The sequence below is a fragment of the Carassius carassius genome, chromosome 22 (genome assembly GCF_963082965.1).
Source record: "Carassius carassius chromosome 22, fCarCar2.1, whole genome shotgun sequence".
Classification (NCBI taxonomy): Eukaryota; Metazoa; Chordata; class Actinopteri; order Cypriniformes; family Cyprinidae; genus Carassius; species Carassius carassius.
In genome coordinates this window covers 6,211,350-6,225,127 of record NC_081776.1, presented here as the reverse complement: position 1 = coordinate 6,225,127, position 13,778 = coordinate 6,211,350, and the positions used below count along the sequence as shown (strand labels likewise).

Genomic DNA, 13,778 nt, shown 5'->3' with positions numbered 1-13,778 from the left:
AAGGGATCATCAGTGTAGTGCCTTCCAAACGTCTTACGCTTTACTCTATCCATCCTCCCGGGATTTTTTCTTTTCTTTTTTGGTGTGAAATATGTAGCCTGCTGAGTGATCAATGCATCACCCTTCAAGAGGAGAAAGCTGCAACCTGTTGCTCTTTTAAAAAAATCACGTTGCTTCTTAAAAACCCTACGGATATTTATAACACTATATCAAGACATTCTGGATGCTTAGGACTTATGACATGGTATGATTTTAAAAAACTGGTTTAAGATGTACATGGTCTCCAGCTTGGCAAAGCTAAAGCTGGGCTTCAGCTGTTTTTAGTTGGTCTCTTAGATAATTTAAGATGGTCTGAAGCTGATTTTTTGTTCGTTTAGCTGCTTGACAAAGTGTCCAAAACCACTTTAAAATGAACCAACAGTTCAGTCTGACCAAGCCGGGAGACTAACTAAGACCAGCAACCTCAGACTGTGTTTTCTGCAGCAGCGATCCACTTGACATCTCAAACAAGATGTATGATCGTGAAAGTAAAAATAAATAGATACATGCTTTACGCAGATCTCAAACGGACTTTTCTCCTCAGCGGTTATGGTGCCATGGTGGCAGAAGTTAAAATGAGGTCTTTTGACGAGCAGTTGGTGCGCTCAGAATGGCCCGGGAGGATTCGGTGAAGTGTCTGCGCTGTCTGCTCTACGCGCTCAACTTTCTCTTCTGGGTAAGACGAGTCCAAGTCGGAGCAGGTGGTCCGGCGAGCGCTCACGTTACATGGCACGGTGCTGCTGTGCGCTCTGCGCTCTCCAAGACGCACAACAGCCACTCACTCTACGACACACGCGCAATCTGTGTTCTCTTCTTCCCCATCCTATGGTATCATTATGTAGAGGACAGCCTGAGTCCCAACTATTCTCGAATGGCGCACAGCTCACATTCTGCTGGCGCTATTTTAGGGAATTAAATGTGATAAGCACCAGGGTGTGTTTTTAGACCAAGAATGCCTGCGTAGGGCAAACTAAACCCATGCCACTATTGCAGCATGTCAAACATAGATAGCACAGTGCCTAAATAGGTTTCCAAGCCAACCTTGTACATAAACACAGATCCATGTAATGGTTACTTGGTTTTTTAATATACATTCAGAAAAAAAAGTACAAAGCTGTCCAGGGCACTATCTAAAGTTACAAAAAACTAAAAGGTACATATTTGTAACTTACGCTTTAATGCTACAAATTAGAACCTTAAAAGTAAATATTAGTCTTGTATTATTTGTACATTTTTGTACATTCTAAAGTCTCCAAAGATATTAAGCCACAACTAAAATGCATGAACTTTATTGCATTACACTATCAAACTAAACGGCATTTGCAAGCGAAGTAGATCTATGCAGAACTAATTTCACTTTTCTAAGCCAATTTTGTTTGCCAGCTGGTCCAAATGTAATTTTTAGTGGCTGCACGAAATCAAGGTGTAGTTCATATTGTTTCAACTCTAATTTTAAATAGTAAATAATAAATGAAATCTAAATTAAATTAAATGAAAATCTTTATGTATAAATCAACGCTTTACAATAAGGTTACATTAGTTGTTAACAATGAAAAACACTTTCATTGATCTAATTTCAGCATTGACTAATAAATTATAAAAATTAGAAGTTGTATCTGATATATATATGTCAGTAAGTGTGTGTGTGTGTGTGTGTGTGTTAATATATGTAATATATGCATGCAAATGAAGACTTAACAATGTTTATTAAGTAATTTATAAAAGTATTAATAGAATCAACATTATATAAAGTATAAAAAAGTATAAAGTAAGAGTTAAAATAAAATAAAAGCTGTAATAAAGTTACTGCTAATTGTTAATGCATTAATGTTAGTGTTGTAAACAATAAAATATATAATAAATAAATTTAAATTAAAACTTGAAACAAATATAAAAAGAAAAATCACACTTTTTGGGGGGGGGGGGGGGTTATTTTTGGGAAATGTTTTCTTGTACTATGAAATGTGTGTTTAGTATCATTGTCAAAAATAAGTATACCCATGTTTAATTGTGGCTCAAGTACCATGTTTTCTTCTTCTTTTCTTTTTTCTTATTTCCAAGCTTATGGCCCTGTGTGTGCTGGGAGTGTCCGCCTGCCTCAGGGATCACCTGAACAATGTGCTCACCTTAACCGCTGACACCAGGTGAGTGGTAGCTGACGGACAGGTGTGAGCCGTAAAAACCTTTCATTCAGGGCAGCAGCCCATGTAAAGGTCTAATTTACTGTTTTCCCACTTTTCAGCCAGTCTGGATCAAATTGCCTCGAGCTTATGAAGTAATTACAAGCTTGAATGAGGTGTGCAGTTCTGTAGAAGAAATCAGATAAATGCATTAAGTCGCCAGCTGAGACAGGGCCTGGGTTGAGGTCCATTCATTTGTGTATGTTTTGTAATTGTGTAGAGTTTTCTTTCCAAATCCTCTCAAGCATTAAAGGAAAACTCAGCAAAACTGGAGGAAAAATCCCAAAAGTAACAATATTATCCTAGAGGCGAGTGATATCTAATTAGTGTTGACAAAAAGAAATTTATCACCAAGGTGTGTATTGTAATTCAGAGTTGTTATTGGGGTCTCTATGGCTTACATGAATAGGAATCAGCAGAGAGAAAAAATTGTGTTAAAACCTGATTGTACACAGGCTGCACTGCAGTAATGTGCTGAATCAGCCATCCTTCATCTCTGCAGAATGAAACATTATATCAACTAGAATATTTCAAATTTATACTGATGTGTGTGATCCTCAATTAGATATTTAGCTTTAAAAAATATTCAGTATAATTTAAGCTTGACAGCAATTCTAACATTGTTTTGTTATATATAATAACATATATAATTTTAATATTAATGCATTTTATTTATATATTGTTAACATGTTGTACATGCATGTATGAAAATCATTATATTATATTTCATTATAATTTCTATCATAAAAATCCCATTAAATAAGAAAAATGCATGCAAAAAAATATTTTTCATACATGCATTTTTCATTATAATTTCTATCATAAAAATCCCATTAAATAAGAAAAATGCATGCAAAAGAAATATTTTAAAAGGTTTCAAAATAATACAAATTTTACAAAAAAAAAAAAACCTTTTGATGAATTCAATAATAAAAAAAATATTGTATAAATTGTAAATTGTATGACTAATTAAGGAAAATACAAAATATTTCCTCTTTGCAGAATGAAACAATATGAACTAGTATAAGTTCGCTCAATTGACAGCAATTATTTATGGTAACTAATAATGATTAATTGATTGTATAAATTTTTTCAATTAAAATGAAAAATATGTGATATAACCTACAATGGAAGTAAATGGGGCCCATTTTAGGAGTTTTTGAAACAAGTCAAGAAACACGAGAAATTCAGCTTCTATTTATCTATGTTCAGTTAACTTAAAGTAAACCTGTTTATAAAATTTGATAGTCACTTTAGGGTTCATGGTGTTGCGTTGTCATGGCAAGTGGATATTGTTTTCCACAGTAAAATCATGTTTACATGCATATTATTCACATTTTGTGGCTATTGAAACTGTGAGTATTTTAATGCTTACAGATAGGCCTTAGTTCCACTGTAAGTGTCTCACTGTAAACATTGCAATTGTGGTGTGTAAGATTATGCCACAAAAGCTGGATTGAGCATGTGTACTGAACCCAAAATATTCCTTTAAACTGTACCTTACCCATGTCCTCCCATACTGAAAACAGTGTTGAATCTTAGAGAGCTGAAGCAAAAGAAAGCCAAACAGAACTAGAGACAGCAAGAAACAGGAAGAGAGAGAGCTTGCATTCCTATAGAGTATAATCACAGTTTATTTGCAACTGGTGTATTACTCAAATATGCTGCCCTATGAGAGGAGGAAGAGACAGGATGGATGGATAAATAAACAAAAGGCCTGCCAAGAAATGACTCGTCCTCTCTCTCTCTCTCTCTCTCTCTCTCTCTCTCTCTCTCTCTCTCTCTCTCTCTCTCTCCCTCAGACTGGAGGAGGCAGCCGTTCTCACATACTCCCCCGTTGTCCATCCTGTCATCATCGCCGTGTGCTGTTTTCTAATCATCGTGGCTATGGTCGGCTACTGTGGCACGCTCAAGTGCAATCTGCTTCTACTGTCTTGGGTAAGTAGAACTGGGAAGAGAGGAAAACAAAACAAAAGAAAAGGCAAGAACAGCAGGACCATTGTGTGGTTTGGAATATGTGTGGTTTTGTGTACCGAGAATATTTTAAGTTTAGTTGACCCCAACCACCCTCCAATCAGATTCATGGTTTCTTTATCCATGCAACCACAAATGCCCAAGCTGTATGTTTATGCTGTATGACCAAAATGTAAAATTCACATGAATTGAAATAATAATTAATATTATTTATAATTTTTATTTAATAAAATATAAAACTTTTTGATTAATTTGTTAGACAAATGCTTTTCTGGAATAACATGCAATGATCGTGCACAACAAGCTGAGCAACATGCATTGATGGGTCAGTATGTTGACACCATAACATTTAAATTGACTATATGTGACCATGATCTTTTATGCTGATGTAACAAAAGACCTGCAGGCAGAAAAGGTCATGTTAACCAATGATTTCACAGCATAATATCCATGTTCTAATCAAATCCTGAAGGATTTACTTACAGTAAGTCTCGCCTTACGTTATATATACCAAATATTGTAGTTTAATGTAGTTTTGACTCTGTTCTGCAGACACCTGTGTTTAAAGCTAGTGCCATGTATATATGGCCACATGGTCTCACCTCATAACTACACTAGTATACTAAAAGGTCATATTATTATCCTTATATGAGATATCATGGTGCACCGTGTGTCTAGAGACAAAGAGTTAGACTGCAGTAATATATGAGCACTGCACATCACTCAACATGATGGACTGTCTAGGAGGGCCAAATAGAGGGCACATAGTTATATCAATTGGGAGAGATTTTTTTGTGTTTAGACGGATATGTTGGTGACATTATGACTTCTGAAATTAAGATCTTGACAGGCTGTTAGCACAGATGATATAAATGATTTAGGGAGGAAGGAAAACCCACCCTCTATCTGACCCTTAGAATTAAACAGGCTGTTTTTCTACTTTAAAACAACGGTCCACCCAAAAAATGAAAATCTGTCATCATTTACTCATTCGTATGGGGTTACAAACCCATTTGACATGGATCAGAAAAGGAAGATATTTAACAAGTGTCCAGAATGCTCTTTTCCCTGTAATGAAAGTCACATTTATAAAAAAAAAAAAAAAAAAAAAAAATCATACAAATATAAATGTAATATTAATACATTATTATCATTAATATATTAATATTTAATAATTATAAAATGTGTGTTTATAAAATATTGCATTTTATAAAAACGATCAATCTTTTATTGCTTGTGCAATTCTTTTTACAAGTTTAAGTTATTTATTAAATAAAAAAACATTTATTGTTAATAAAAAACTTTTGAATAAAAATATTTTTAATAATAATTATAATAATGAGAATTTTATTAAAATTAATTGATTAAAACTAATTTTAATAATATAATATGTAATGAAAATAGCTTTAATTAAGAAACACACACACACACACACACACACACACACACACACACACACACACACACACACACACACACACGAATCATTTTCCAACCCCATTGTAATTTTTTACCATAAATCCTGATGGTAAATAAGAAAGGTTCATGCCCATATTACTTGTCAGCTACCATTTTCCAGTTTCTGTAAACATGTTGGACTGTTTTATTTCAAAAGAGCAAGGATAATCCTGTTTTCTATGCAGTCACATTTTTAAATGCTGTGTCAGATTGTGCAACATTTAGAAGTCGAGCAAATCTGATGATGAATTGAAGAAATCCCAGCATGGAGGGGGAGGAAAGAACAGCTAGAGGGCTGTTTTATACCTCGCTGTCCCAGGTGTGTGACGGGCGGGAGTGTGGGGTTCCCGTCTGCTGACCCAGACTGAGGGTCTGTTTTGTGGGACTCCTTGAGCCATCTCTCCCTCCTCCTCCTCCTCCTCCTCCTCCTCCTCTCTTTGGGTCTCTATTCATCTCCTCAGGAGCCTTTCTCCTCTCCTCTCTGCCCCAGTGGGCTTGTGTTACCCAGAGGCTCGGCGACAAAACATATTATCTGGCTGAGATACAATAGGTAAAGCAATCCAGGAGGAGAGCGGGAAGACATGAAGAGAGGAGAGGCGCTTGGGTTACGTGGTCACTCTATTCACCAGCCGCACTCTTATCGAGTGCTGCGACCTGGCCAAGCACACACACACACACACACACAAACTCTTTATCCTGTCAAAGCAAAGAAAAGGAGAGGGTAATCGGGAGATCATGAGAACAGAGAGACGTTCATATTAAATGACGATACATAGCAAAAAAACTTCAATATTAGGCTAAATCCACATTAACCCAACATCAGTATGGTATTAATCCATATAAAAAGTCTATCTAAAATGTAATGTCAGTCAATAATCAATATGGTATCAATATATTGTGTATCCCTAATCACTTGAAAAATTAATAGCACATCTCTCATCAATACATCACCTAACTCAAGGTATCATTAATGTTCACAGCACAGTCTGTTCAAATCTCTAACTGTAAGTAAGCCCCAAAGCACCAGTTTAATGACATTAACAGTAGCCATCTGTCAAAACAAATCTGATATGACTTAATAACTGGCTCTAAATGTATTTCAGTTCTCTTTGCATGACTAAGTGATAAAGGGGGTGTAAATTGTTCCGGTGAAAAGGAAATCCATCCATTTCGACGTGTCCTGTTTTCTGTAACATTAGCCAAAAAAAATGTGTGAGTGTGAAAGAGGAAGAGTAAAACTCTCAACAAATCAATAAACCGAGAGTTCGCAGAGAGAATGTAACCTCTCTTACCCCGAGAAAAATATTTTGCAGATGAGCCAGCTTGTTGGGAACTTCCAGGGGTTACAAGTTCACATTGGACATATTTGAACAGCAGATATTAGCCGGGAAGAGTGTGAAGAGAATAGGTTGTCATTTTTTTGTGGCAGGCATCTGACTGGCCAAATGGACTGAAATACTAATAAAGCAGTAGAACAGCCACAAATATTTAGAGTCTTCCAAATAAACATGCTGTCAGACGGGGGTCTGCTCTGAATGCAGCTCCTAACACTGTCATTCATCTTGATAATCTCTCTCAAAGCGTGTTCAACGAAGGGGAACTATGTATGTTAAAGAGAATTTGAGAAAGACAGAGCGTGTTTGTCTTCAGGAAGGGAGGAGATAAGATGGATGTGTTAGCTCACAGGGCCATAAAGACAAAATCTGTGCATCTGTAGATGCAAAAAAATAAAATAAATAAATAAAAACCTCTTTTGGAGTTTTGATTCTCTTTTGTTCCATTCATTCTGTGCATCCATACTGAATACTATATATTTTTTTAAATAGCATGGGAAAAATTAAGCAAAAAATAAACTATTCAGATAGTAGTATGCTTCATTTTTGTCATTATGTTTGGCAAAATTGTAATATTTTAAAATGTATGAATAAACTCTAAATAGTTCATTTTTATTGGTTTTAAATAAAATATGGAATATATTAATACGTAAATATGAAAATTTGTGTGTGTGTGTGTGTATATATATATATATATATATATATATATATATATATATACACACACACACACTCACGGTTAATTAATAAATACAAAAATTGTTAAGAACATAAATAGCATCAGTTTCATCTTGACTTGAAAAGTTATGTAATTGTGATAATTTAATAAATGGAAGGTCATGTTTAGTGAATTGTATAATGAGATGAGTATGTTCTATTATATTTTGCACAGTATATCTACTGCATACTGCAAAATATTGAATTCCTAGTATGCTATTCTGAATCCAGCCTGTCAAAATAACAAAAAACTCCAGAGAGACGAACTGAGAGACAAACCAGACCTCTGATCCCAGCATACATGAACGCGCACACACACACACCTTTCTCTATGTCTGATCATCAACACCTTTCCTTCTGCCTTATTGTTTCAGAAGATATTTTTAACCAAACAGTTTTTATCTGTGTGTGTTTGCAGTATTTTGGCAGTCTGATGGTGATATTCTGCGTGGAGCTGGCCAGCGGAGTGTGGACGTACGACGAGGTGCGTGCTGCTATGAATAAACAGGAATGCCTACACTCTCCTCTCTCTCACGTTAACAACATGGCCACCACACGGCCATTCCCAGGAGCAACGGAATGAGGATCCGATTTCTAAACCGCATGCTTACGATCTAATCTTAACTATTATGACTTCAAAAGCCCGGCTCTAGCACATTTCCTTTTTGGGGAGTTAATAAGCAGAGCGTTCATGTTTAATTATGTGTGGATGGAGGGCGGAGTCAAACATGTAAATTCTCTAAATGACTCTTGAAGCAAGATTAGCATCTGGCTTTACAGAAACCTGTCCCTGATCTGTGCAGACTAAAAGATTTGATCAGCTAAGGGAAAAAGGGATTGCAGGTAGCATCTGCTTCTGTTAGCCCAGGGATACGAGAGATAAGGCACACCTCCAGGGGAAGATATCACACCTAGCTTTAATCTAGCTTCTCTCTCTCACACATACATAGCTTCTGCTTGATGACACACTCTTATCACCAACCTAAAAACCTTTGTTTGGTGTGATGGTCTTATTGTGGCCTAATGTGATCCCGTGTGTGGGTGGGCAATGAACTTGTTTACTCCGCTGCACCTGGTCTGATGTTAGCTGTTGTATCAGCAGTGCATCCACTTTAACTTTCCTTGGCTTAAAGTCATCATGAAATGGCATTCTCTATCCATCGTATTTCTGAAATGTGGCATTTTTAGGTGTGAAACCGAATATTATTGAGGAAAAAATGAAGAACAAGAATTATTAATCAGAATTTAATTAGACTGTGGAACAGTAGACATCCCAAAGGCAAATGTCTAAAAATCTACATCTTCTCCCCACTTGTAGAGCATAGGTCAGGGTTTTCAAAAACAATAAATAAATAAATAAATAAATAAAAAAGGTGTCAAAAATGAAATAAGTAAATAATACAATTAATACAAATATTTTATGCTTAAAATATTGTATAATTTACTTAATAAAAATAACTCTTAATCTAAAAGTATAAAAAAAACAAAGTAAAAGTTAATAAGACAGTCAACTTAATAGAAAGTAATATTTTCCATATAATATGTATATGATCCATATATATTTTCTTTTTTTTTCTGGATTATATCATTCATATATATATATAAAATTTATTATGTATACTATTTTTATATTTATATTTTTAAATGAATACTATTTTCATTTATTTACAGTATAAGTTACAGTATGGGTCTTTATATATGAAAAATCTCCATATTTGAGTCTTTGAAAAACTAGCCTACATTACATCAGCCAAAATAATAATAATAATAATAATAATAATAATAATAATAATAATAATTCCAGAGGTTAAGTAAGTTATTATATTCTATTGAAAGATCACAAATACTACATGACAATTCCTTTTTATTCTTTATTACGATAGAACAAAATTCATTCATGACTGTAATTTCATGTTGACTTTAAACTGACGAGCTTTAGCAAGTTTTGAAGGAAAAAACATAGATGACACATCTAGCCCTCGGCATTGTGAGTACATATCATATGCCATCATAGTGGTTTCCGAGGTGAAAACAGAAGTGTCTCATGTGGACTGTATATGGACCCTAACCCTAGTATATAAACAACACTTTCACACACTTGAATAGGGCATTTCATAACTAGCCAATAAATTGGTCATGAGAGAGCCTAAAATTTGAAGCATGGATCTGTGTATGGTCCTTTCAACTGCCTGGAAATCCCATTGTTTTTGTTATTTAGGAAACGTAAATACTGAAAGTGTAGGAAATTGATTACAAAATCACAAGGGACCAATTCAGGGCTTTTAAAATTGTGAAAAGATAACTCCTCCTCTCTTTCTCTCTTCAGCCTATGGTACAGAGGTCTGATATGATAAGTCTAAAGTCTCGTATTCCTCATTTCGGCCTGCAACGCTACCAGTGGCTCACACATGCCTGGAACTCTTTACAAACAGAGGTGAGATGTCAAAATCATTCATCACCAGGATAGCAGGGCTATGAGACAAGTTGATGGTGTTTAGTAATTCTACTGTTGACACTGAACGCGAAAATGCTGAGCCAAGCCATTCTGTCAATGTGAAACATTTGATCTTGAAATAGACAAAAAAAAAAATTATTCGCTGCATTTCTTCCCTTCTCTAGCTTTCTTCCCAGTTTAGTTGTCTAGCTTTTGTATATTATGAGTATCATTGGTTCCTTGAGAAATTTATTTTGTTCCTCTATACTCAGATTAATCGCAATTCAGTATGCAGATATTACGAAAACATCATCACTGTCAGTTACTCATTTCCATACCTGTCTTACAGTTAAAGTGTTGTGGAGTGATCTACTTCACCGACTGGCTGGAAATGACAGAGATGGAGTGGCCACCTGACTCCTGCTGCTCCAATCAGTATCCAGGATGTGCCCGCCACGCCCACTACCATGACCTCAGTGACCTTTACCAGGAGGTTAGCTTATTTTGATGTTGTAACCCCCCCAAATTTTACATTATTATTCTAAGATGGATGAAGATGATTTTGCCGTTTTATATTTTGATTTTGGCAGTTTCAGTAATTAAGGTTACCAAACCTCTCTTTACGTAATTTTACCTATTTAATTGGTCTCAGCTGATTTGATCAGTCCAACATAAGTTTGTTAGATGCTTTTACTTGTGACGACATGATCAAATATTGAAGTGCACAAGATGGTCCAATTATTACATGCTATGGTCATAATAATTAAGAAAGTCATTAATGTACTCACATGAGAGGTCCTCTTACATGTTGTCCAATGATGTCTCAAAATAAAGTCATCTTAATTTAGGGGCTTTTCTCAGCCAATACTGATATATGGGGAATATCATGCAATTAATTTGATTAAAATTTGAATAGATTGAAAGCTCTAATTAAAACGTGACTTTGCAGTTGAAAAATTGAGGCCAGAAAGTGTAGAGATTCAATCACCTGCTGAGCGTGTGTTTAATCAAGCTTTGTGTTATGAGCGACTCCAGCAGTGCCATTAAAGTCAGACATGCAGCTCAGAGACGCACCTGTGTGTTGAGTACCAAAACACACTGTCTAGGACAAACACAACACAGTGTCTCATCCACCCTCTTCAAATGTCCTGTCTGTGACTCGTCTGCTACACTATAGTTCAGTCAAGGCCTTTAAAAATGTTACAAGAATTTGAGGTTTGAAGGTTTTTAGATAGATAAAGAAGCACATTTTTATTTGTATAGAGTAAACATTATAAACACAGTGTATTTGTGGTAAAGTAGCCAGCAGAGCTCAGCCTTTCAGACAGATCCCACAGCAGAAGAGTGAAAGCAGAGCTTTATTGAATAAGACGGGAACATTGATCACTAGGGGGAGAGTTAGGAGTGAAGGACTGAGGGTGTGGAGACTGATCCTCAACCACTTCCTGTCTCTATGTCTTTGTCTCTCGTTCTGAATGGATGACTGGGGAATTACTCCACAGTATAAATTCCACACTAACAGAAATTGTTTACCTGCCCTTCCACAATTCAGCATAGAAAATACCCAAAACACACAGGCACGCACACAAGCGGATGAACGTGTTGCATTGCTTGCATATTAGCATGGCAGCTGTTACGCTCACAGAAATGTGGGGGAGTTACATGAAAACAACCCGTTAAGGCGGAAGTGTGAATTTTTTCCCAACCAACCAACCAACCAACCAGGAAATAGTTATATAAAATAAAAAAATCTTATATAAATGAACATTGATATATATTCAGATTTGCATTTATATTCTCCAAATTATAACTATATATTCATGATAGATTTACATTTATATATATTAATTCATATTTATATACTCAGACTTATATTTTTATATTCAGACTTACAACTATATATTCTGAGTTACATTTATATATTCAGACTTTACATAATTATTTTTCATTATATATTGGTTTCAGACAGGAATAGTTCAGATTAATTAAGATTAGCCAGGCCAGATTTTAAAATGTCCATATGTACACACACACACAGAGAGAGAGAGAGAGAGAGAGAGAGAGAGAGAGAGAGAGAGAGAGAGAGAGAGAGAGAGAGTTGATTTTATCCATTGGGCACATGGACATTATGTGGCTACACTAATAATGCAACTAATGCTAATATACTAAAACAATGGCTAAACAGCCACTTAATTACTGGTACCAGTATCTAAAACTAGCAAGGTTGGATGTCAGGGAACAAAAGAGTTTCAAAATAAGATTGGAATAACATTAGAGATTCATTAAACCAAGAAAGAAACAATTAAAAATGGATTTTACAAGTGTGCTCTGAATCAAAATAGGAAGCTAATTAAAAAAATGCATATAAAATGTAATAAAAAAATAGTAAAATTAAATAAAAAAAAACAGTAATACATTTTTTAAAATAAAATAATAAACAAATAATAAAAAAATAATAAATATCTATACATATGTTTTGACAGGGTTGTGGTCCCAAGATCTACAGTTTTATCCGTGGCACCAAACAGCTGCAGGTGCTGAGGTTCTTGGGCGTGTCGATTGGTGTGGCTCAGATTTTAGCCATGACGTTGACTGTGACACTCCTGTGGGCTCTCTATTATGACCACAAACCACCTGACCCAGCATCCCCAGATGCTTTAATCCACACGCACAGCTCCTCAGAAGATGCTTTGAAGCCCAGCCACCCACATCCACGAGTGCCTGAGGCCTGGGCCAATGCGCCCGCTAATGGACACACCCAGTTTGAGATGGAGCAACTTTCCTAGCAGTGACTTCATGGTGACGCATCGGCTACTTCAACACTGCGGAGACACTAAAAATGACACTTGAATGGATCGGACAGCAGCAGTGAACTGGACCAGAAAATGGACCTTGTGGAATATGAAGTAGTCTGGGTGCCTGGATAATACGATTTAAATGGTGTGAATCATTTTAGAGAAAACTTTATATGCCTGTGGATAAGGCAGCTTTTTGTGGTCATCACATGGAAGTTGAAGAGGATTTACTGCGTTCTTCCTAAAGTCATTGCCTCTGTCTCTATAGACTTGAATTCTCCAGAGGGAGGTTTCTGGAATGAACTGTTTCCGCTTAAATCTTTCTTCCTCTCAGTGAAATGGCCCATCACCCACTTATACTGACCTAGTTGATGCACACTATGATTTTGGCCATTTTTTTTGCCATGCGAGACAAGAATTGTAAAATATTTATATTATCATAGTCCAAAATCAATTTGTATTATGGGATTCTCTTCATGTTAGGATCACAATTTACCTCACATTTATTCACAAATTCCTTCTTTCACCAAGCTATGTCAGACTTCAAACACTCCGTCATTTTTTTCTCTCCTTTACTAGTACAAAAGTTGTGTGGTACTATTTAAATGTTTGTTAAAAAGTTAATTAAATTAAGTTAATTAAAAGTAAAAAAAAAAAAGAAAAAAAAAGCTATGTTTTTTAAATATAAATATTTTGTAATAACAATATACACTACTGGTCAGTAATTTGGGGTCAGTAATTTTTTTTTCTTTCTTTTAAAAAAAAATAAAATCAATACTTTTATTCAGCAAGGATGTGTTAAATTGATAAAAAGTGATAGTAAAGAAATATATTATTAGAATATATA

The 13,778-nt window shown here is 35.3% G+C and overlaps 1 protein-coding gene across 1 annotated transcript; it reads left to right on the top strand.

Moving 5' to 3' along the window:
* Window positions 1–65: 65 nt before the first annotated feature.
* On the top strand, window positions 66–13,539 carry LOC132098805 (tetraspanin-12-like). Its single transcript, XM_059505013.1, has 8 exons — window positions 66–244; window positions 584–715; window positions 2,101–2,183; window positions 4,022–4,157; window positions 8,121–8,186; window positions 10,029–10,136; window positions 10,486–10,629; window positions 12,620–13,539. Exons 2-8 carry the CDS (start codon window positions 650–652, stop codon window positions 12,920–12,922), a joined length of 906 nt encoding a protein of 301 aa, XP_059360996.1. The 5' UTR covers window positions 66–244; window positions 584–649; the 3' UTR covers window positions 12,923–13,539.
* The last annotated feature ends 239 nt before the right edge of the window (window positions 13,540–13,778 follow it).

What these genes read in the sequence shown, in the direction of transcription:
- LOC132098805 (XM_059505013.1), top strand. Translation starts at nt 650, where the DNA reads ATGGCCCGGGAGGATTCGGTGAAGTGTCTGCGCTGTCTGCTCTACGCG. An exon ending in GAGTGTGGACGTACGACGAG is followed by an intron (nt 8,187 to 10,028) that starts GTGCGTGCTGCT and finishes TTCTCTCTTCAG; the next exon opens with CCTATGGTACAGAGGTCTGA. An exon ending in TCAGTGACCTTTACCAGGAG is followed by an intron (nt 10,630 to 12,619) that starts GTTAGCTTATTT and finishes ATGTTTTGACAG; the next exon opens with GGTTGTGGTCCCAAGATCTA.